The sequence below is a fragment of the Hyperoodon ampullatus genome (genome assembly GCF_949752795.1).
Source record: "Hyperoodon ampullatus genome assembly, chromosome: 2".
Lineage (NCBI taxonomy): Eukaryota > Metazoa > Chordata > Mammalia > Artiodactyla > Ziphiidae > Hyperoodon > Hyperoodon ampullatus.
The window spans coordinates 30,087,125-30,111,430 of NC_136915.1; the positions used below are offsets into that span (position 1 = coordinate 30,087,125).

Consider the following 24,306-nt stretch of genomic DNA (forward strand, 5'->3'; position numbering starts at 1 on the left):
ATGGAGAGCGGCTCACGTTCGGAGCCCGGTGCCGGCGCAGCCCCAGGTATGCCAGAGGCGAGATGAGAGAGGGGGATCGTGGGGCCTTGGACAGGCCGAGGATGAGGCCGGCCCGGTCGGCGGGGACCCCTCCCCTGCCGAGCCCTCTGACCACTTGGAAGTTCAAAAATAAAGGTTGCAGCGGCGTCGGCGGCTCTGGGCCACCGACGCATCTTCTGACAGCTGCCCCCTCCCCCATCCCGGGCGCTGGGACGTCCTGGGCGCCAGGATCCGCGCGGAACCCAATGTGGAGTTGTTGGTGACCCTTCCGCCCCAGCCCAGTGCCACCTCGGCTTCCCTGCCCTTATCCTTCTTCCCGATCCACCTCAGGCCCTGAAGATCCTTTTCTCCTGAGCTGGGGCGTCTGTCCCCCTCCCCATCCCCGGTGGGCACGTGTGACCCCAGCCTGAACGTGTGTGTCGGGGGTCCACATTCTCAGGCCTGAAGCCTTGCATACCGAAGCCTAGGCCCTGGCGCCCCCCCGCCCCCACGCCCAGGCCCTGGCCCAGACCTCGCCCCCACCCCATCCCTCCAGCTGCCGCGCAAAGGGCCTGTTGCTGCTGCGGGCTGGCCGGGAGGGAAGGAGAGGGGAGGGGAGGTCTCTAGCGGCGGCTGCCAAGTAACCCGCCGGATAAAGGCGAGGGGGAGGGGGAGGCGGCATTGTTTGGGGCGAGGGCGGGAGCTGGGGAGTGGGCCGATTCCCCTGCAGCCTGGCCTACTCTGGAGCCCACCCAGGCCGATTTGGGGAGGAAGGGGACAGAAGTAAATCTGTCTACCCTGGTGCCCTCCTTCCCAGCCTCTCCGGTCCTGAGTCTTTCCCTGGAGAATGAGGTGAAGGCTTGAGGCCGGCACTCCAGGGACCTGCCACATCATTCCTCAGGCTGAGGCTTCTGATACCTACCCCCCTTACACACACACACACACACACACACGCACGCACACGCACGCACACACACACTCCCTCTCTCCCTCTCCCTCTCCCTCTCTCTCCCTCTCTCTCTCTCTCTCTCTTTCTCTCTCTCTCTCTCTCTCTCTCCCTCCCTCCCTCTTTCTCTTTCTCTTTCTCTCCAGGCCCCAGACCATCAAAGCTCTCTCCCCTCCCCTCACCCCACCAACCACCAGTGCCCAGGACTTCTGCAAATCCCTTTCGGATCTGGGAGCAGCTGATGAGGGGGTGGGGACAGGTTTCTGGTTGGGCCTGGGGTTGGAGGGAGGGATTTCTCCTTCTCTTTCTTCCTGGAAAGGGAGGGAAGAGCTTGATTACTGAGGACCTAAGTCCTGTTCCCACTGACTCAGGGGAAGGTGGCCCCAACCCCACACCTCCCTAGAGTCCTAGAGCCTAATCCCTGTCACCTCCCTGCCCCCTGGGCCATGGGCCCAGGATGAAACAGTGTCTGTGGGTGCGGAGAGTGCAGGACAAGGTGGAGCCTCTTGGCTGTGGGTGGGATCCTCCTCATGCCAGTGTGGGTGCTTGGAGGGGATCCTGTGGGTGTGGGAGCTGGAGGACGCAAAGGGGAGGCTGTCAGACTGCTGTGGTTCGGGAGGTTTGTAGGCTGGGCTGGAACAATGGCACTTTGGTCCGTCTTGGCTCTGCTGAGCCTAAGAGGGGACCCAGGGAGGCCTAGGCTGGGTCAGTTCCATCTGCTTACTGGCCCTCTGCAGCTGAGGGTCTCTGGCACTGGTGTGTACATCGGGGCCTGAATGGCGGTGATTACTGGGCCAGAGATGAGGGCTGGAGTGAGTAGCTGGTTTATAAGCAGGGCACTGGAGTGGGATGTCTGGACTGAACGTGAGGGCATGGGCGGGTTGCTTGGCTGTATTGGGGGGCGCCTGAGTGGGTCCTGCATACAGGGTCCTGGATTGGGAAGACTTCTACACATAGGGACCTAGATGGAGTTACATGAGAACCTGGGTCAGGATGGTGGCTGGTCCCTACACAGAGAAGCTGAAGGTGACAAGGGTCCTTGTGAGTCAAGAGCTTCCAGGGAGTAAAGGAATTGTCCACTACACGTGCCCTTGTGAGAGTTTGAGGCATGGGTCTGAGACACCGAGTGTGTATGATGTGATTCCTGCCCTCTTTGAGTTCCCTTTGCACACTGAGCATTAACAGGAGGCAGCATGCAGCAGGGGTCAAGTGTGGACTGGAGCAAGTGACTTAACCTCCTCTGGCCAGTTTATGCCCCTGGAAAATGGAGGTAGTATTATCAACCTTGTGGGGTTAATGTGAGGGTCAGAGGTGATGTACCTAAAGGAACCTGGCACACAGACACCTGCAATACAGTGTTATTGCCATTATTGCCGTTATGCTTATTGGAACTGGTGCCAGCAGCGAGGTAGGAAATATGGAGGAAGTGAGGGCAGGAATTGGGAGTCAGTTTGCTTAAGAGTGTAGACTCTGAAATCAGACAGTTTAAGTCTCCCCTTCGTAACTTACTACTGTGTGACCTTAGGTAATTTGCTTAAGTCTTAAATTTTCCCATCTATAAAATGACAGTAATGCTGGAAATTATCTCATAGAGACATTGGGATCATTAAGTTAGAGAAACGCATAAAACACTTAGGAGAGGCCCTGATATGTAGTCAATGCTCAATAAACGCTATTTATTTTTGTTGTTATTATTTTTAATTCCTTCAGAGGCCTGAGGTGGAGGTGTGATTAATTAGAACTTCAGGAGGTAAATGTAGGCCAGAGAGCAAGAGGGAGGTGCGTTCTAGACAGACATGAGCCAGGCTGTATCTGGAGAACAGAGGGCCCCATACTTGAAGTGGGGCAGTTGGGAGTAGGAGAGAGACCCAGGGGATGGGTGCAGCCATCCAGCGCAGCCATACTGATGCCCGCCATGTGCCAGCTTGGTGCTGGCTGTACAGATGGCAGAGAAGTGAATCCGAGTCACGACCCTCAGGGAGCTCCTGGCCCAGTGGGGGAAGCCGATGTGTTCACTGCTGGGAAGTCCAGGTATAACAGTGATACAGTGGTTGGTGGAATCTGCTTGTGGAAGACTTCACAGAGGAGGCATTTGACGTAGACCTGAGTGGATGAGAAAATGGACTGCCTCTCTGCATACAGCAGCCAGCCTGGCTGGCAGCTCCCACTGACAGTTTCTGTCCCTCCCTGGGTTGGTGGGCCCAATAATGAGGCCTCTAATGAGCTCCTAATGTGCAGTCATGCATATGCAAATAAGGAGGAAGGGGCACCAGGCCAGTTCACTCCCCCAGCTCCTCCTCCTCAGGGATGGGCATCAGCTGGTGGTGGGGCAGGGCTGAGGGAGCAGGGAAGGAACTGAAAGCAGGGCCCAGGCTGGGGTGGTGGCACTTGAGGGTGGTCAGGGCAGGTCTCAGTTCTGATTAATGTTGGGATTTTGGCCTCAAGCAGCTGGGGACCATGTCCTTGGGTCCCCACTGGGCCTTGGGGCCGGTAAGGCAGCCAACAAGCCAGCCCAGATAATGCAGCTTTGTTGGAGGTGGCAGCTCTGCCTGGCACCCCAGGGCACAGCCTTCAGCATCTCCACCATCACCTCTCAGCTGCAGCTCTGCCCCGAGGGGAGCAGAGAGCATGGTAGGGGGTAGACAACCTGGTATCTAGTGTTCCTCCCCAGTTATAAGAGGAGATATGGGCCAAGAATAGACCCTCCTGGTGATCCTACTTTATCTCCCACCCTTGTTTATTAAGGACCTTCTCTGTGCCACACGTAGCACTTAGTACATCCCGTGCATTGTCTCATTTGATTCTCAGAACTATCCTGGTAGGGACTAGTATTATCCTCATTTTATTTATTTATTCAAATTTTCTTTTTCGTTTTTGGCTGTGCCGCACAGCATGTGGGATCTTAGTTCCCTGACCGGGAATTGAACCCGCACCCCCCTGCAGTGGCAGCACGGATTCTTACCCACTGGACCACCAGGGAAGTCCCATATCCTCATTTTATAGATGAGGCTCAGAGAGGGAAGTAATTTGCTTAAAGTCACACAGCTAGGTACTGGCAGAAGCACGATTTGAGCCCAGGTCCATCCGACTCTAAAGCCTGTGCACCAAACCTCTATGCTGAATTAGCATGGCCAAGCCAGCTGGTGATAGAGTCTGGCCCACTGTCCTTGCATGACTGGTCTTCTATGGGCGTCTTGGTTTTAGGGACCCTGTGATCTTTTCTCTGGCAGGCAGAGGTAGAATCAGCAGAGCCCTGGGTCCTCTGTGCCTCCCGCTGGGTTGGAATCTGAGCAAGTCGGACCGGAAGGAGGCCCTGGACTCAGGCAGTGGTGGCTGTTCAGCCAGTAGGCCATCCTCAGGCCTTGGTCTAAGTCTGGGCTTCTGTCCTCAGCTTCTAGGCCCCAGCGTGGGCAGCCCTGCTGGGGCTGAGGGAGGGCCCAAGCTGTGGGATGGGGTCATTTCCTGCCGCCTAAAATAACAGGAAGTGGGTGCTCCTGATTGGAGGCTGGGAACAATGGCCACCAACCGGGCCAGAGAGCTCTTCAGATCTGCAGTCTCAGGTGGGATCCCGGCTTTATCACCCACAGAGGCCCACGGCCTGGCCCCAGTGCCCTGCTGCGAAGGGCCTGTGGCCCAGGTTCGGAGGACCACCGGAGCAGGCTGTCCCTCTCCTAGTTCACTCCCTTTCAGAGCTGGCTCAGCTCTGTCCCGGCTGGGAGTAATGCTGCCCCCTAAGGCTCCCCTCTGTCCCAGCCCCATGATCAGGCATCTCCCAGGGTTTGTCCTTCCTGCCCACCCCATCCTCCCAGCCCAGATCTCTCCAGGAGAGGAAACCCAGGAGGCTGCCCCCTTTGGGTAGCAGAGTGAAGGTACCGACTGTCACCCTGATTTGGGACCCAAACCCAGCTTTGCTACTCACCAGCAAGTGTCTTAATCTCTCTGAATCTATTTCCTTTGTCAAATGGGGTAATAATGTCGACCTCATAGGATTGTGGTGAAGATGAAAAGGACTGAAGCTTTAAGGTGTTTAGCTGTGCCTGACACAGCATTAGCTGTTGCTGCAGTTAACTGGACTTACCCTGGGCCCAGGTAAAGGAGTGCCCAGAGGGGCAGGGCCGAAGTGACCTGGATGAGGCTGTGTAAATGTACTGGGACATCACGTCCCTGAGTGCTGTATGAATCTCTGAGGTTTCTGTCTGTGCCTCGGAGGAGGTGCCTGACTGTGTGTGTGTGTGTGTGTGTGTGTGCGCGCGCGTGCATGCGCAGATTTCTGAATCCCAGTAGGTCTGTTTTCTGTATGTAACAGGAGAGAGAAAAGAAACGTGTCTTGTCTCTAGCCATTATGCAGACTCTGTCCACATTGTCTGGGTCTCTCTCTCTGCAGTGTGTACCCTCTGTCTGCGTGTGTGTCTTTGCCCCTCTGTCTGCCTCCCTGTCTTCGCTTGTCTGGTCCAGTGCTGCCACCTAAGGAGCTGCTACGAGAGCCAGGAAGGCTCTGGCTAGGGGTCAGCTAGATGCTGACCTCTGCTGTCTGTGCAGCCCCTCCCCTGGGCACTCCCTTGCTCAGCCTCCTGGAGGAGGGCCACTCGCCCTCACACCTGCTCAGGTGCCCCACTTCTTGGCTCCTGGTGGCCAGCCTGGGCAGGAGCCTGCCTTCCCTGCATTCCTGCCCTCTGAGCTCAGTGCCTGCCTGCCCCACCTGCACCCTTCGTCTTCATGGGGGAAACCTCCCCAGGGGAACCACTGAATCACTTCCTTCTTCAGGGAACAGGCAGGAGCCTTAGGGAGGGGTGATGTGACACCCACCAGAAACAGTGTGACATAAGGGTTTTGTCATCAGACAGCCTTGGGCCCTGTCCTACCTCCGACACTGACGTGAGCAGTTCACTTAACCTGTCTAAGTGTTCGCACCTGGGGAACGGGGGCCCCTATAGCACTTTCCCTTTGGGGCTGTAATAAGAACTAGATGAGATAAGGGAAGGTGCCTGGTGTACTGTAGGGCTTCAGCTGTGTTTCCCTTCCTGGGCTGAGGAGCTGGCAGGGCACATACAAGGCTCTGATATAGTAAAGACATTTAAGGTTAGAGAGGCTAGACTTTGGAGCAGCTTGGGGTTTTACTATGTTATCCACAGTGCATCCATCCATCCATCCATCCATCCATGCAGGTGTTCATTAAACAGACACAGAATTCCTACTCTGTGCTGGGTAGGTCCTGTCTAAAGCTCTGGGCTGCAAAAAGGATTCTCGCCACCAACTCTTGCAGGGGCAGCGGCAGACAAAAGGGCAGACTGAGTTATCAGTATTGTGAGAGGAGTTTTGGCCCAGGAGCAGTTGTTGGGGAGGGATGAGAGGAAAGGCCTGCCAGCGCCCAGAGGGTGGAGATGGGGAGTAAGCACCCTGAGACATGTGACAGGCCCTCCGAGAGACTTGGCCCCGATCTCTCTGCAGTCCTTCTTGGGTTTTCTGAGAAGACTAGACTTACTGACCCTGCAACCAGCTCTTGCACCTTTGCCCTGCTAATGCTCTTTGTGCCAAGAAATGAATACAAACTATCTGTCACTTATCCAGTTCTTAACAAATACTTCTGGTAGATATCAGCATAGCAAAATAAAACCTCACAATTTGACACACACAAAAATACAATAAAATGAGGTGGCTTGAAGGATCACATTTGATGATTGAAAATGGGAATAATCAGATATTGGTTTAACCACACCATATAGATAATTAACCAAGGAATTAATTTGGCTTAACATAATTTGTTCTGAATAACACTGTCCCAATGATATTTCATCAGGGTTGGCATAATTCTGAGGAAAATATTTGGATTCGGGGTCAATAGTCCTCCAGGTCAGAAGAAGAATTCCAAACGTGCTATTTGCCTCTTGGGAAGTTTTTCCTGTTGAACTGCTGGAGTCAACACTCGTTATTGCTTTTATTAACTTCTCCCTGACTACCTTAGTCCAATAAGCTGCCCAAACTCAATTGAGGGGGAGTTGTTTTGCTTCCCTTCAAGTGCTCATCCCTTTGCAAGAAATTGCAACATGGGTTTGCTCATTATTAGAGCAAAAATCTCCTCCTCTGTGCACCTGCTTTAGGTGAGGGTGGCTTCCTGGTACTGTGCTTTATTCTCATTCGGCAGCATTTCGTGACGCTCTCCACATACTGGGCACCACGGTAGCTGCTGTTGAAGCAGTGGAGAGCAGAGCAGATGCGGCCCAGCCCTTAGGGGGAGGCTGACAATAACAAAAGAACCAAACAAGGAAGTATAAAATCGTAACAGTCACAGTGCTCCAAACAAGAGGCACATGAAGCCATGACTATATATAATGAAGGAATTTACCCTGTTCAGAGAGGCCAGGGAAGGCTTCCCTGAGGAAATGATGCCTAAGCGAAGACCTGAAGGGTGAATGGGAGTTAAATAAGAAAAGATGGAGGGAAAAGAGCATGTGCAAAGGCCCTGTGGCAGAGGGAGTGTGCAAGGCTATCAGAATTAAAAGGTCAGCGTGGCTGGAGTGTGGAGAGCAAGTGGGGAGCAGGGGAGCAGAGGTGGGGACTCAAGAGGTATCGGGAGGGAAACAGGGGCTTCAGACTCTGCCAGACTTGCAGCCTGGGTTCAAGAATTTTGTCTTTCTCTTCAGAACAAGGAGAAGTCACTGTGAAGCTTCCAGTGGGGAAGAGTACCATGGCCAGATTTGCATTTGGAAACAATTACTTTGGCTGCTCAGTGAAGAGCAGAGTGGGAAAGGGTGCGGGTAGGACAGTGGGGGGAGTTTGCAGTCATCCAAGGAAGAGAGGTGCTGATGGTATCTGCCAGGGTGGAGTTCATTGATACATTCATTCAACAAATAGCTGTGGAGCACCTGTGTGCCAGGCTCTGTTGGCCTTAGAAATAGAAGAGCTAAACAAAGTAGACAAAAATGTGTGCCCTCATGAAGATTACCTTCTGGGGGTGGGAGACAGTGTTAAAGGGCTACTAATGCTTACTGGGGAAAATAGAGTTGGAAGGAAAAAGAATACAGTTGGAAAGGGGAGGGAGACTTCAACTACAGCTTTTAGTTTTAAGGAGGGGATCAGGGAAGGCTCGAATGAGAAGTCACATACGGGTAAAGATCTGAAGGAGGTGAGGGAGTGAGACATGCAGGATCCTGGGGCAGAGAATTCTGGTAGAGGGAACAGCGAGGGCAAAGCCCCGAGGCAGAAGCATGCCTGTCACAAATAAGGAACAGTGGCCAGAAGAGATGGAGCAGGGGGAGAAGGGGAGGAGGAGAGGAGGCCGAGAGGTAATGGGTTGGAGAGTGAGGATCCCCAAGGGCCTTGGAGGCCATTGTGATGCCTTTGGTTTTTCCTCCCTTGAGGTGGGGCATCTTTGGAGGATTTTGTCAGTTCCCCAAGCAGGGATTGAACGTGGGCCACGGTTGTGAAAGCCTGCAGTCCTAACCACTAGGCCACCAGGGAACTCCTGATCTGACTTATTCTTGAAAAGAATCATTCTGCTGCTGTGGTGAGAGAAGACCAAAGGGGAACAAAGAATGGCAGCAGGGAGGCTTTTATGAGAGATGATAGTGGCTGGACCACGATGATAGAAGTGGAGACAGAAGTGATTGGATTCAGAATATACTTGGCATGTGAAGCCAAAAGGATTTACTGAGACATTAGATGTGAGCTGTGAGACAAGAGGAAAAGATTCTAAAATGACTCCAAGATTTTTGCCCTGAGAAACTGGAAGGACTGGGTTGCCATTGACCGAGATGGGGAACACTGGAGGAGGAGCAGGGTTTGGGGGAGAAAGATCGGGAGCTCAGTTTTGGATGTTAAATTTGGGGCATCACAGACATAGAGAATGGACTTGAGGACACGGGGAGGGGGAAGGGTAAGCTGGGACGAAGTGAGAGAGTGGCATGGACATATATACACTACCAAACGTAAAATAGGTAGCTAGTGGGAAGCAGCCGCATAGCACAGGGAGATCAGCTTGGTGCTTTGTGTCCACCTAGAGGGGTGGGATAGGGAGGGTGGGATGGAGACGCAAGAGGGAGGAGATATATGTATATGTATAGCTGATTCACTTTGTTATACAGCAGAAACTAACGCACCATTGTAAAGCAATTACACTCCAATAAAGATGTTAAAAAAAAAATTGGGGCCATCAGTAAGACATCCAGGGGTGTCAAGTAGGGAGTTGCATGAGCTAAACTGGCACTCAAGGGAGACGTCTGGGCTGGAGGTACAAATTTGGTTGTCATCAGCAGAGCAATGGTATTAAAGCCATGAGTCTGGATGAGATCACCAAGGGAGTACATGTAGACCAAAAAGAGATGAGGTCTTCACCGGAGCCCTGGGGCACTCCGGTGCTAAGAGGTTAGGAAGTTAAGGGGGGACCAGCGAAGAAGCCTGAGAAGTCACAGCCAGCAAGTTGAAGGAAATCGGGAGAGCTTGTTGTCTCCATAGCCAATTGAAGAAAGTGTTCAAAGAGCACCGAGGGATCAACCGTGTCAAATGCGGCTGACAGGTCAGCAGGATGAGGACCAGGAAATGGCTGCTGACTTAGCAATGCAGAGGTCATTGGTGACCTTGAGAAGAGCAGTGTCATGGAGCAGTGGGCGTGAAGACCTGACCCACGTGGGCGCTTGTGGCAGAGATGGGAAGAAGTGGACCAATTCTTCCAGGCAGGTGCTGATTACTGAGCGCCTGTCAGGTGCCAGAGGTGGTGTACCTACTCACCATAGGTCCCAACACCATAGGCCCCAGCCTGAGGAAACTGGGGCTCAGACAGGTTCAGGGCCTGTCCAAGGTCCCACAGCAGAGCTGGAATTCCCTACTCAGGCCTGTCTGACTCTGAAGCCCAAGACCTTTCCACCCCGCTGCATCTGATGCCCAGGTGCAGGCCCTTCCAGGCCTCATCCCTCTACTTCTTTCGAGACTCCCTTCACAGGGCTAGTCAGAAGCTAGTTGGGGGACTTCCCTGGTGGCACAGTGGTTAAGAATCCGCCTGCCGGGGCCTCCCTGGTGGCGCAGTGGTTGAGAGTCCGCCTGCTGATGCAGGGGATGCGGGTTCGTGTCCCGGTCTGGGAGGATCCCATATGCCGCGGAGCGGCTGGGCCCGTGAGCCATGGCCGCTGAGCCTGCGCGTCCGGAGCCTGTGCTCCGCAACGGGAGAGGCCACAGCAGTGGGAGGCCCGCGTACCGCAAAAAAAAAAAAAAAAAAAAAAAAAAAAGAATCCGCCTGCCGGGCTTCCCTGGTGGCGCAGTGGTTGAGAGTCCGCCTGCCGATGCAGGGGAAGCGGGTTCGTGCCCCGGTCTGGGAAGATCCCACATGCCGCGGAGCGGCTGGGCCCGTGAGCCATGGCCGCTGAGCCTGCGCGTCCGGAGCCTGTGCTCCGCAATGGGAGAGGCCACAACAGTGAGAGGCCCGCGTACCACAAAAAAAAAAAAAAAAAGAATCCGCCTGCCAACGCAGGGGACACGGGTTTGAGCCCTGATCTGGGAAGAGCCCACATGCCATGGAGCAATTAAGCCCGTGTGCCATAATTACTGAGCCTGCGCTCTAGAGCCTGCAAGCCACAACTACTGAGCCCAAGAGCCTAGAGCCCATGCTCCACAACAAGAAAAGCCACTGCAATGAGAAGCCTGCGCACCGCAATGAAGAGTAGCCCCCCCGCTCACTACAACTAGAGAAAGCCTGCGCAGAGCAACGAAGACCCAACGCAGCCATAAATAAATTAAAAAAAAAAAAAAGTGCTTTAAAAAAAAAAAAGAAGCTAGTTGGAAATTCACTGTCTTGCTTGGTGGGTGTGATTTGCCTAGGTGTAGACAAACAGCCGCCTACCAGTTTTCCTTGCAACACATGTAGCAGTCACAGGTGCTAGGAGAATGGCAATAAGCAGGCCTCAACCTCAGCCTTCAAGCTTTGTATTGATACCTACATACCTAGGCCCTCTGGCCCCAGACAGTCCTGGGTTCAATCCTGCCTCTGCCATATACTAGTTCTATGACCCTGGACAAATCACTTAGTGGGGTAAGTTTTGATAGTCTCATCTGTCAAATGGGGATAAGATTCTCAGAGCTCATATGAAGATGCAGGATGGGGATACAAAGGGCCCAGCTCAGTTCTTGGTATGTAGTAAGCACTCACTAAATGGTTGCCACTAGTTTTTTTGCCCATTGGAATTGGAAAGGAGTTTGCGGGTGGCTGGGAAGTCGACTAGCAGTGACCAGGCAGCCTTTTGGAGCTGGTCTGGTGAGAGCTGTCGTGAGCCTAGGGACTGGCAGAGTTTGAGGGACCGCTGGGGGAAAAGGGCCTTAGCTGGGGCTCTTGCCTGGAGCCCAGGAAGCTGGAAGGGAAGGAATGAGGGGGAAATAGTGTGAGCCTCAGATAATTTCATTGTGTAACATGTGTTACCCCATACTGCCTGACACAGGGGCAGGAGGGTGTGGGGCTAAGAGCATGGGCTGTGGTGACAAACACTGGGTTCAAGTCCAGGCTCCTTCACTTCCCAGTTGAATGACCTCAAACTACTTTACTTAACCTCTTTTTGCTTTACTTTCCTCCTCTGTGAAAGATATTTATAGTGCCTTCCTCAGAAGTATTGTCATAAGGATTAAAACTAATATGTGTAAAATGCTCTCAACATAGGAAGCTCTCGAGAAATATACACGTTAGCGGTTATTGTTGTCACTAACACTCATCACAGTCCTACTATCTGCATTTTACAGAAGAGCAGCTAAGGCACAGAGAGGGCCTGTGACTAGCCCAAGGTCACACAGTTAGTGGGGAGGCCACATATTCAAATAGCCGGCCTTCTTCAGAGCCCACTGGACACCCGTCTCCCTGAAAAGGGTCCCCAGAGTTCCAAAGCTGACTGCTTGGGAGTGTCCTTTCCCTGCATACACATTGTCACACACAGGGATGGGGAGTTTGTCACCTCCTGAGAGGGCCACCATTCCTAGGGCAGAGGACCCTGCATGGTGGAGGCACCTGGCGAGAGCGAAAAATCTTCCTTAGATTGACCTTTCCATGGACCCTGGCCCTGATTCCTACTCCCAGGCAGTGGCTGTGTCCCCACCAATCCCCTCAGTGCCCAGAGGGCAGCAGTAGATGGCACCAGGGCTCAACATGCAGAGGCTTCTCTTTGGCAGCTTCGTAAGACCCACAGGAAAATAGAGGGAAGTATTGTTTGCTGGCACATGAATTGTTCCAGGCACTTCACTGACATGCCTATCAGCTTGGGCTTATAGTCCCCATTTTACAGATATGAAAACTGAGGCTTAGAGCAGTTGAGTGGCTTCCCCAAGGTTATCAGGCCCTCTCTTCCTGTCTTGGGGTGGTGAAGTCAGAATCAGGCCCTCATCAGGCTGACTCCCAAGCCTGTCTTTCTGTTACGCTATAGTGTACTTGTGCTCACATGTGTACATGAACATGTATACACCAAATCATGTGGCTTCCTTACTTGGCACTTTGGTGTCTTTTACAGGGACCCTGAAATATCAGTATCTTAAAAGAAGAAATCTGAGGGTGGTTGGGAAAGAAAAAAAAGATGACAAAGGGGATGTCACTGGTTGCCTACCCTTTTGGGGATTCCACACAGGCATCCCACTGTGCCCAGCACTGGCAGCCCCTGAGCACCAGGCCTTGGGATGGGCACTGTGACCCCAAAGTAAAGCAGAAAGGCGAGGGAGGCAGACATGGAAGCCAATCATTACCATTTGGTACACTAATAACTACTACAAACTTCTCAGCTTTTCCGATACACCCTGCTCCCTTCTGCCCCTTGGTAAATGCTCTTCTCTTAGCCAGAACCCTCTCTTCCTTGGTTTGCCAACTCCAGCTCATCCTGGACCTCAGCTTGGCTATAATTTCTGCAGGAAGCCCCTCCAATATAGGTTAACCATCTCTGCTTTGCTACCCCAGACATAGTACTTATTCTATACTGTAATCGCCTAGCTATCTGTCTGTCTGCCCTGCTAGAGTGTGGGCTCCACAGAGGCAGGGACTGTGGCCATTTTCTCACCATTATATCATTAGTATCTGGAAGAGGGCCTGGCACATGGAAGGAACTCGATAAACATGTATGAATATCAGCTGGACAAGGGAGAGAGCTACATGTTGAACTGATGGCACAGATGTTCTATCTGACTTTCTCTCCTCTCTTGTGTTGTTCTTCCAGATGTGGCAGCCAGGACCCCTCCAGAGCCAAGACCTTCTCCAGAAGGTGACCCCTCCCCGCCACCGCCACCACCACCGATGTCAGCCCTGGTGCCCGACACTCCCCCAGACACCCCTCCCGCCATGAAGAACATCACTGGCCCTAAGCAGCTCCCACTGGAACCAGAGAGCCCCCCAGAGCTGGTAGGGCCTAGGCCAGCCCCGCAGCAGGAAGAGTCCCCTTTCTCAGAAGTGAAGATCAGGGGACCCACCCCACCAGCCACAGGCCCACGGGATGCCAGGCCTCCTCGAAGGAGCAGCCAGCCATCTCCAACAGCAGTGTCAGCTGCCGACAGCCCTCCCACGAAGCAAGGTATGTGTGATGTCCCTAGTCCTGGGCCCAGTCCCAGCCCTGGATGATGCCACAAGAGGGAGTCTCTACCCTGGAGGAGATAAGAAAAGGCATGGAATGAGGCCTTTGGGGAGGGCCCTGAGGCTGACTCCCCTCTTGGGGGAAGCTCTTGACCTAAGTCTCTTCTTGTTCCCTCTATTAAGATGCAAAGAAGGCAGGAGAGAGACACAAGCTGGCGAAGGAGCGTCGGGAAGAGCGGGCCAAGTACCTGGGTAAGTGTGTGGGAAGCAGTAGCATCTTCCTCAGCGTCACCACCATCGACGTCCTATTGGTAACACTAACACTTCTGGAGCGTTTATTATGTGCACTGTGCTAAGAGCAGTACGCTTATCCCACTTAACCCTCTACCCATTCTGAGGATGGGGAAACAGAGGCTCAGAAAGATGAAATCCTTTGCCTGAGCCACACAGCTAGGGGCGTAGCTGAGATTCAGACCCAGAAGCCTCATCTCACCCCAAATCTCACGCTCCTAATCACAGTACATGAGTATCGGTACAGCAGACCCCAAAGTCAGACGGGGATCTGGCACTAAAGAGCTTGTTTCTCCTTCGGTGCCCAGAGACCATGAGGCCAATGGGGGAGAAACAGGCCTCCCGTTGGGGAAGCCCTCATTCTGAGGCCTCACCCCATCTTCAGGATGCCCTTCAATTTGAGGGGGGAGTCTGAGAGCAGAGGCACCTCCCCCACAAGCAGGCAGGGGGAAGACCCACCCAGGGTCGGAGGAACAGGCAAGGCCACTTGGAGGAGACACTTGCTGGGCTGGGCGCTGCAGGACTGCTCATGTCCCCTGGGGCTCCTTTCCCCACAGCGGCCAAGAAGGCAGTGTGGCTGGAGAAGGAGGAGAAGGCCAAGGTGCTGCGGGAGAAGCAGCTCCAGGAGCGCCGGCGGCGGCTGGAGGAGCAGCGGCTCAAAGCCGAGCAACGCCGAGCAGCCCTGGAGGAGCGGCAGCGGCAGAAACTGGAGAAAAACAAGGTGCGTTTACGCTGAATTCTGACCAGGTGCACGTGGATCTGTGTGCGTGTGTGTGCACACATCTGCACACTGGCTTAGTGTGTATGCACATCTGTGTTCATGTGTCTGCAGTTGTGTGCCATGGGTACTACATCTGGGCATCTGTGCAGATGTGTTTGGTTCTGTACACGCCAGGGTGAGCACTTGCAACCCTGTGCTGTCAGTACACGTATGTGTGTGTGTGTGCCCCACGTGTGTGTGTATAGGTGTGCAGAGATGTCTGAGTGCGCTGAGCGAGCTCCTAGTTAGGAGAACCCTGGCTTGAGCACCATGAAGATATGAAGGAAAAGGCAGCCTGGCCCTGCCCCGGGGCCTCAGGCTAAAAGCAAACACAGCTCCAGGGTCAGGATCCTCGTGCCAGTGGCCCACCTGGGAGTCCCAGGCACGGAGAGTCCTGCTCCATCCTCAGAGAAACAGCTCATACACTCAGATAATGAGTCAAGAACAGTGAAAAGCTCCCCAAGAACAAGTTGAAAGGGATCTGTTGCAAACTGTCTTCAGTCATAGGGGGAGGCACTGTCCCAGGAGAGAGAGGGCCTTTCTCCCAGGTAGGAGGAATGATTCTGAGCCCAGACCCTTCCCCTTTGCCCCCTCCTCACCAGGAGCGATATGAGGCAGCCATCCAGCGGTCAGTGAAGAAGACGTGGGCCGAAATCCGGCAGCAGCGCTGGTCCTGGGCAGGGGCCCTGCACCACAGCTCCCCAGGACGGAAGACCAGTGAGTGCGCCCGAGGGGCCGCAGGGTGGGTGGGGGAGGTTGGGGCCTGAGAGGTGGGGGAAGGGAGCAGCTTCAGCGCAAGGAGCTGGCAGCTCCCTGCAGCAGGTATGCCCTGTTTCATGTGACTTGTGCCTTCTGGAATGATCTGTAAACCCAAGTCTGTACAGCCAAGTCCTTTACAAGGACTTCCACTATCAAGTCAGAGGTCGAGTCTCTTCATTTGGTTTGCTCTTCAAACCTCTGTCATTTTAGATTAGCCTTCTTTGCTCCTGTCAATTACTATTAGTTGCTGATACATAGAAGAGCACTTTAATACCCTGCAGACACTGGATGTTTAAAGAAAACAGCCACCCCCTTATGTATCTGTCTTGGAAGGTAGATTTTTGTCTCTGAGTTTTCTTCACGTAGGGCCATCGCGGATTTTGGTCTTTTTGCTGGCATGTATGTACTGCTGTGTTTGGATGTCTTTATGTAACGGCAAGACTCTATTTCTCATTGTGCATCTTTTGGCGTATGTGCTCGTGGATCTGTGCGTTATGTGTCTTAATATGTGTTTGCCTTGGTTTGTTTGTGGCCTTGTGTACCTCAGTGTGGGTTCCCAAGTCAGACGGAATTGGGTCAGGATCCCAGCTCTGGCACGTGTGGTGTGACCTCTGACTTCTTGCTGTCTCACTTTGTTCATCTGTAAAATGGGGATAACAGTACTACTTGCCTCCGAGGTTGTAGGTAGATGTTGGGGAGGATCAAGTGTGGTAACATGTGTGTGGTGCCCAGCACAGTGCCTGGTACACGGTAAGCATCCAGCAAATTCTAGCTGTTACAAATATGATTAAGTTGTTTCAATGTATTTGTGCCTGTGTGCATCTGGGTCTGACCCTCTTTCTGTTGTTTTTGTTTCTGTATCTGTGCATGTCTGCACACACGCATGCATGTGGAAGTACCTATCACTCTATATGCCCGGGCCTGCACGTCTTTGTCTTTGTGTGTCCCTATGAATATGTGGATTTGTGTGAGTGACTTTGACCATGGGTTCTTCTGTTTAGGAACGTCTCTGCATTTGTCCCAGTACCGTGGGTGTTGTAGCCATAGAGCCTTGGCTGGGCAGTGCCAGCAAGTGCCGACGCTGGGTGGTTATGGGGGCGGGGTTGCAGCACCCAGCCCTAGGGAGTGACTTCCTGGCCAGGAAGGCTGTAGTTTCTCTAGTTTTACTCCATCTCCTTCCTCTGTTCCTTTTCCGTCGGCTCCCCCAATCCAGGTTGTCTCTGGTCACCTACCCACCCCCCCCGCCCCCGTCCTCTCAGAGCCAAGTCTGCCTCCTCCTCCCCTTCCTAGCCTGCCCACTCCTCCCTGTCCCCTCCTGCCCGCGGAGCATCCTGCATGGAAGGCCTCAGTGCCCCCACTGGCTCCCGTCCGGCCCGGCCCTAATGCCGTGTGTTTTCCCCTCCAGGTGGGAGCAGGTGCTCCGTGTCGGCAGTAAACCTGCCCAAACACGTGGACTCTATAATCAACAAGCGGCTCTCAAAGTCCTCTGCCACACTCTGGAACTCCCCCAGTAGAAGTAAGAGAAGGCCCAGCCCTCCTCCCTCCAGAGCTCCTGTAGTCCCCACCAAGCCTCATCCAGAGCTCAGCAAGAACCCCAGGTCCCAGGAGCCCTCACATACCCCAGGTCTCCATCCCCACTCGACCCCACTCGGGGCTATGCACCCCTCGGGGGAGCCGGCATTTGGGTCTGGGCCCTGCGAACAGAGGTGTGCCCCACAGGGGAGGAGAACAGAGACAAAGGGCAGTGACCCAGCAGGCAGAGAGCCTGGCTGGGGCCTCAAGAGCAGGTGGGTTGGGGGTGGGACTGGCGGTGGAGGGTGGGAATGGGCAGGCAGCCTCATCTCCAACCACAGCCAGCTGGCCTAGGCCAGCCTTAGGCAGGTGGCCTCGCCCCCGAGTACCCGACGAGCCTGGGTGCCGTGTGTGGAGGAGCCCTCTTATTCTGACTCCACCCTGGAGGGCCCATGCCACCCTGCCATCTCTGCTTTCAGAGCCCCAGCCATGGCCTTGGCTGGCTCCAGAGCCTTGGCCAAGGAGGGTAGCACAGCCCCTGTGTTCCCACCATGCCCTGGTGCTCACATGTGAAGGGGCCATGGTAGGAGTTATTTATAAGTTTCTCCAGCTTTTATTTGGTTGCTCTGTTGCCTAGCAACCAAATCAGCTGCTGTTACCAACCCCACCTGACTGAAGCTTAAAAATAACCCAGCAGCTGAGGGGACGGAGCAGGGTGGCCCAGGGCAGCCAGGCCCCCCTAGCAGCCTCTCCCTGGCATGGGATGCACAAAAGCTGGGCCTCTCCTCAGTCAGAGGAGCACAAGGAACCCCACTGTCCCAGATCCATGGGGCATGCCTCCCCAGGCCAGCCCTCTGAGAGCAGGAAGTGGGACATGGAAGTGGGCGGTTGGATCTGCCACCAACCTTGGGTGGCTCCTCTCTATACTCAATGCAGAACCCTTTCACCTGGGGAGAGCGGTAGGAGGGGACCCTCTAGCCCTGCAGGACATTGCCATGGGAAGTGTCTCGTTGCCTGGGTCTGCAGTGGAGGTCAGACCCCAGGACAGACCTGTGTAACCCCCACGACTGGGGGGAGAGGTCTCCTGGGGGAGGAGACTCCTTGAGCTCAGCATGGGGGTGGTACCTGGCGGTCTCCGGATGCCTCTGCCTGCTCTGGCCCTGCGGTAACCCGCTTCTCCCGGCATCTCCCCCTAGATCGCAGCCTGCAGCTGAGCCCATGGGAGAGCAGCATTGTGGACCGTCTGATGACGCCCACCCTCTCCTTCCTGGCACGGAGTCGCAGTGCAGTCACCCTGCCCCGAAATGGCCGGGACCAGGGTAGGGGCCACAGTCCTGGGAGAGCCCCCTTGAGAGGCGGGACAGGGGCCAGCCTCGTGAGTGGGCCGCGCCCCGACCACACTCATCCCTCCGCAGCCGTGCCCGTGTGCCCTCGCTCGGCCTCCGCCAGCCCCCTGACGCCGTGCAGCGCCCCCCGAAGCGGGCACCGCTGCGCCCCCGCCGGGGAGCGCCGCAAGGCCAGCGCCGGAGGCAGCCCTGCCCCGGCCCGCCTCCGGCCCGAGGCTTCGCTGGTGAGTGGTGGGGACAGGGATCCCATCCAGGGCAGTGTGGGCGCCTCTGACCTCTGCTCCCCCTCTCTACGCTCTCCTTAACCCTCCTCCCCAGGTGCAGAAAAAGGAGAAGAAGGACAAGGAGCGGGAAAACGAGAAGGAGAAGAGTGCCCTGGCCCGAGAGCGCACCCTCAAGAAGCGCCAGTCGCTGCCTGCCTCTCCGCGCCCGCGCCTCTCCACTGGCAACGCGGAGCTCAGGTGGGCCGGGCAGTGCGGCACCGCCTGCCTATGCCAGCCAGCCAGGCAGCCGGCTAGCCAGCCAGGCAGCCATTCATTAGTAAATATGTGTTAGGCACCCACCTCTGGAAGGAAAGCTCCTTGAGGGAGGATTTTTTTGGGGGTTGGGGGGAGTGTTTTGATCACCGAAGTACCCTAGCACCTAGAACAGTGCCTGGCGTCTGGTAAGCACTCAACAGATACCTGCTGGATGCATGAATGGTCCTTGCCAGGTACTGTTCTGGGTGCTGAGGATGTTTCTGTGAGCCAAACCAGACCTAGTTCTTTTTTTTTTTTTAACGTTTATTTATTTGGTTGCCCTGGGTCTTAGTTGTAGCATGTGGGCTTCTTAGTTGCAGCAGGCAGGCTCCTTAGTTGTGAAAGGTGAACTCTTAGTTGCGGCATGCATGTGGGACCTAGTTCCCTGACCAGGGATCAGACCCAGGCCCCCTGCATTGGGAGCGCAGAGCCTTAACCACTGTGCCACCAGGGAAGTTCCTAGGCCTAGTTCTTGCTCTTATTAGTCTTACTGGCTATTGGGGAAACAGACATTAATCAAAGAATCACAAATGAATATGTAATTACAAACTGGGATGTATGCTCTAAAAGGAAATTTTATGTTTCTGTGAGAGCACATAAGGTGGGGTGCTGACCCAAGCCTGGGGAGGACACTTCCCTGAGGAAGTGACATGCTGAAAGTGTGTACATGTGTGTGCGTGGACACTCTGTGCCCTCAAGGTCTAACTCTTCTTTTTTTCTCCCAGTCCCAAATCCAAGGCCCGGCCATCCTCTCCCTCCACATCCTGGCACAGGCCTGCCTCTCCCTGCCTCAGCCCAGGGCCAGGTCATGCTCTGCCCCCAAAACCACCGTCCCCCCGAGGTACCACTGCATCACCCAAGGGGCGGGTTCGGAGGAAGGATGAGGCAAAGGAGAGCCTCAGTGTGGTGGGGCCTGAGGACAAGAACCAGAGCAAGGGCAAGGCCAGTGACGAGAAGGAGCCTGCAGCCCCAGCCTCACCAGCACCCTCGCCTGTGCCCTCACCCACCCCAGCCCAGCCCCAGGAGGAGCAGCCCACAGAGATCCCTGCAGGTGGGCAAGGAGAGAAGAGGCCAAAAGGTGGGCAGGGCAGAGAAGCCAGCTTTGCCTGTGAGGGGCAGGCGGTCAGAGGTGTGGGCTGCCAGAGATGCCTGGGGACTGGGTGTTGGCAAAAGGAGGCTCCTGCCAGAGAGGAGGACCTCACTGCTCTGAGTTGGTGGCAGGAGTTGGGCGGGTGGGCCACCTGGATCGCCCTGAGGTCCAGGAGGCACGGGGGCGTGCAGGGGTGATGGAGGTGCCTGTGCTGGTGTGTGCTGATTCCTGGTCCTGGATCCCGCTCCAGATACAGCAGTCTTGACCTCACCCCCAGCCCCTGCTCCCCTGGTGACCCCTAGCAAACCGATGGCTGGCACGACTGACCGAGAAGAGGCCACTAGGCTCCTGGCTGAGAAGCGGCGCCAGGCCCGGGAGCAGCGGGAGCGCGAGGAACAGGAGCGGAGGCTGCAGGCAGAAAGGGACAAGTGAGCACGCCCTCGGGGATGGAGGAGGCCTTTACAGGGGCTGGAGAAGAAGCTGGGTATAAGCCTGAGTCTCCTCTGTCCCCCAGGCGAATGCGAGAGGAGCAGCTGGCTCGGGAGGCCGAGGCCCGGGCAGAGCGGGAGGCCGAGGCCAGGAGGCGGGAGGAGCAGGAGGCCCGGGAGAAGGCGCAGGCGGAGCAGGAGGAACTGGAGCGGCTGCAGAAGCAGGTGCCCCCGCGGGGCGGGGCGCGGGCGCCTCCTCGTGGCGGGCCTGGGGCCGACCGGGAGGGACAGCTGGAGGCCGGCTGCCTAAAGCTCACGGGGTTCTCTGGCAGAAAGAGGAGGCCGAAGCTCGGTCCCGAGAAGAAGCGGAGCGGCAGCGTCTGGAGCGGGAAAAGCACTTCCAGCGCGAGGAGCAGGAGCGGCAGGAGCGCAAAAAGGTGTGCAGAGCGGCGGGCGGGAGTTCTGTGGGCGGGGCTTGGTCCTAGTGGGCGGGGCCAGCTCCTGGGCTCAGTCCCCACTCCGTTGGAGGGGCTGGTGGGGCTGGGAAGTGGGCCCTGCCTTGGACTTGTAGAGGGTAGGACAAGAAGGAGTTGGGGTGAGGTCGGCTTCCTGGCCTGGAAAGAATGGATACGAGCTGGAAGGGCCTTGAAACTCCAGGACCAGGACTAGCTGGTGGGAGGTTGAGGGTTAGGGCGGGGCTTGGGCCTAACTGGTGTGGGGCTTCCAAACAGCGCCTGGAGGAAATCATGAAGAGGACTCGGAAGTCGGAAGCTGCTGAAACCAAGGTCAGGATGCCTCCAAGAGCGGTGTTGGGAGTGGAGGTCCGGTGCGGAAGGGAGGTTGGGGAAAGGCATCCAGGGTGGAGGAGGGAGGCCGTCTGCTCAGGGTCTGGGCTGGGGAGAGAAGAATTCAGCAGCTCAGTGGGATGGGGCCAGATATCCCCTTGAGCCTGACTGCTCTTCCTCTTAAAAGCAGAAGCAGGACAGAAAGGAGGCAAAGGCCAACAATTCCAGCCCAGGTAAAGGCCTGTCCCCCTCGTTTCCATCCCGATCCTCAGACCTCATCCTTTCACCAGCCCCTAACTGGTGGCCATTCCTTCCCAGGGATAGACCCTGTGAAAGCCATAGAGGCTCGGCCCTCCGGGCTGCAGAAGGAGGCTGTGCAGAAAGAGGAGCTGGCCCCCCAGGAGCCTCAGTGGAGGTACCAGCTCCCAACCCCAGGGGCCGAGAGCAGGGAGGCAAGGTCAAGCTGGCGCTGTGGGGTACCTGGGCTGTCCTACACTGGGAGGTGCCTAAGCGTTGGCCTCTGCATCCACAGCCTGCCAAACAAGGAGTCGCCGGGGTCCCTGGTGAATGGCCTGCAGCCTCTCCCAGCACACCAGGAGAATGGCTTCTCCCCTAAAGGACCCTCTGGGGACAAGAGTCTGGGCCGAACTCCAGAGGCACTCCTGCCCTTCGCAGAGGCAGAAGCCTTCCTCAAGAAAGCTGTGGTGCAGGCCCCGCAGGTCACAGGTAGGTTTCCCTGTCTCCCGGACCTATATCTGTACCTCCCAGCAGCCTTCCCTGGCCTCCTCAGCCGTGCCCTCTCTTCTCCTAGCTCTGCCAGAGGCCCTCTCAAGCTCTACCCTGAAGACCCCCAGCCGTCTGAGCTTGGAGCCTGGTTTCCCCTGACTGTTTCCCCTCCTGCTTTTTTCCCAGAAGTCCTTTAAGGGATTGCCTTGGATCCAGGCACAACTATGAGGGCTCCTTTGCATCATCTACCAGGATGTCTGCAAGAGAAAGAGACAGAACAAAGCTGGAAGTGGCCTGGGCCCCTGAGGGTTGGGTCCTCTCTGTTATTTTTAACCTGCACCTTATAGACTGATGTCTCTTTGGCTGGAGCCCCTCAGTGCATTCGTGTGCTCACACGCGCGGACCCCCCCACACACACACACATACACTCACAGCCTCTCTGGCCTCCTCCCATGGGGAAGGGCTACCTGTAGTATTTGCCTTGGTTTGGTGGGGTACAGTGGATGTGAATACTGTAAATAGCTTGTGCTCAGACCCCTCTGCGTGGAGGGGTGGGTGCAAGAGGCAGACCCTCCCAAGACTCCCTGGGGAGATCTTCCTCCCTCTATTTAACTGTGACTGAGGGGGAACCCAGGTCTGGGGATGGGGGGCACCTTGGGCCACAGGATACTGGTTGCTTTAGGGGTACCCATGCCCCCTGCCCTCGCCTGGAATCAGTGTTATTGCATCTGATCAAATTTCTCCAGAAATAAAATGAGAATAATTCTGCCAGTGCTGTCTCTTCTTGGGGCTGGCAGTGGGGCTGGGAGCAGGTGGCCTCCTGAGTTCTAAGAAGAACTTGAGGAGCCAGGGGCCTGCAGATATCCATCCCTACCTGGTATCAGTCCTAGACATCCTGCCTGTGGCCTTCCTTTTTGTCATTTATTCATTTAACATAAATGGTTACATCTACCCGGTACCAGGCAGTGGGGCTTCTGTGCCAGGGATGCAGTAGTAGGAAAAGACTTGGCCTCTGCTCTCATGGAGTTGACAGTCTAGCAGGTGAGCGTCAGAGGCACAGTCATCCACTCAACATCCATTCTCATCGCCCCTTCCTCATTCCAGACAGAATCCTGATTTTGTTCAGGTGGCTGTCTTCCTCCTGGATCCCATCCTGTGCTTCAGCAGAGATGGCTCCTAAGCCCAAGGGTGAATCATGATTGTAATTGATGGTCCCACGCCCCTCGGGATGGACTGGTTTAGGTACGGGCATGGGACACAACTGCAGCCAGCAGATACAAAAAAAAGTCTCCCCGGGTTTCTAGGAAAGGCTCCCTCACTTTTGAGAGAAAAAATGCCATGTGGGAGCCAGCCTCTAAGATGACCTCCCAGCGTCCCGCATCTTCTGGTGTTCTCACCCTGTGTAGTCCCTTCCCTTATAGAACCAGGGCTGGGCTGATGATAGAATACAGCAGAAGTGGTGGTGTGTCACGTCTGAGATGAGGTCCTAAAAGACACTGCAGCTTCTGACGTGGTTTCTTGGTCAGTCTGGAGGAAGACGGCGAGCACTACATTAGGAACGGCCTATGGAGAGGCCCACGTATGGACGGACCAAAGCCTCCTGCCAACAGCCACATGAATAAGCTTGGATGTGGATCCTCCAGCCACAGTTAAGCCTTCAGGTGACTTCAGCCCTGGTCAAAAGCTTGACAATAACCTCATGAGAGACCTGCCAGAACCAACCAGCTAAGACACTCCAGTTAAAATGTTATTTTAAACTAAGTTTTGTGGGGCTTCCCTGGTGGCGCAGTGGTTGGGAGTCCGCCTGCCGATGCAGGGGACACGGGTTTGTGCCCCCGTCCAGGAGGATTCCACATGCCGCGGAGCGGCTGGGCCCGTGAGCCATGGCCGCTGAGCCTGAGCGTCTGGAGCCTGCGCTCCGCAATGGGAGAAGCCACAACGGTGAGAGGCCCACGTACCGGAAACAAAAACAAAAACAAAAGAAAACTAAGTTTTGTGATAATTTCTTACACAGCAGTAGTTAACTAAGACCCATAATGAGGAGAAAACTCTACTAGTATGACATGAAGTCCAACTGTGATGCCTGGAATTGCTGCATCCATCCTGCTAACCTGTGGACAAAGCCAACATCCAGGAGGCAGAGCAGTGAGATGGGGGGAACTTAAAAACCTTGAGAATCTCACTGAATTAACCCACCTCAAAACCATTCCTACCACTAGACAACTTTCCTTGTGTTTAAGCCAATGGAGTTGGGTTTTCTGTTATTGTAGTCAAAAGCTTCTAACACATCTAGGGACCTAGATGATAAATATATAAATGCATTTCCCTGCGAGCTGAGATGAAGGAAATGAACTGGATGAAAAGATAGCCAATAACAGGGAGACCTACTCAGAGAAAGTGTCCTCTAAAGATGCAGCATTTCAACTTGACCTGAATGATGAGGTGGAGCAAGCCGTGTGAAAAAGAGCAGGGAGAAGAGTTGCAGGGAGCGGCATCAGGGTGTGAGAAGCCCCAGAGGAGTGGGGGCAGGACCAGTGCTACTGGGGCACTGTGAACAATGGGGAGAGCTTGGGTGGGGGGAGGAGAGGTGGGCAGGGCCAAGTCACAGGT

General features: G+C 55.1%; 1 protein-coding gene across 1 annotated transcript; it reads left to right on the forward strand.

Moving 5' to 3' along the window:
- Positions 1-22,467, forward strand: MAP7D1 (MAP7 domain containing 1; the record flags this gene model as incomplete). Its single annotated transcript, XM_079727152.1, has 18 exons — positions 1-46; positions 13,132-13,482; positions 13,665-13,733; positions 14,330-14,493; positions 15,135-15,249; positions 16,697-16,807; positions 18,000-18,122; positions 18,219-18,373; positions 18,468-18,610; positions 19,393-19,718; positions 20,008-20,185; positions 20,272-20,410; positions 20,518-20,622; positions 20,917-20,970; positions 21,161-21,203; positions 21,295-21,385; positions 21,503-21,696; positions 21,883-22,467. The coding sequence occupies 18 exons, from the start codon at positions 1-3 to the stop codon at positions 21,891-21,893; spliced, it is 2,418 nt and encodes an 805-aa protein (XP_079583278.1). The 3' UTR covers positions 21,894-22,467.
- Between the last annotated feature and the right edge of the window lie 1,839 nt (positions 22,468-24,306).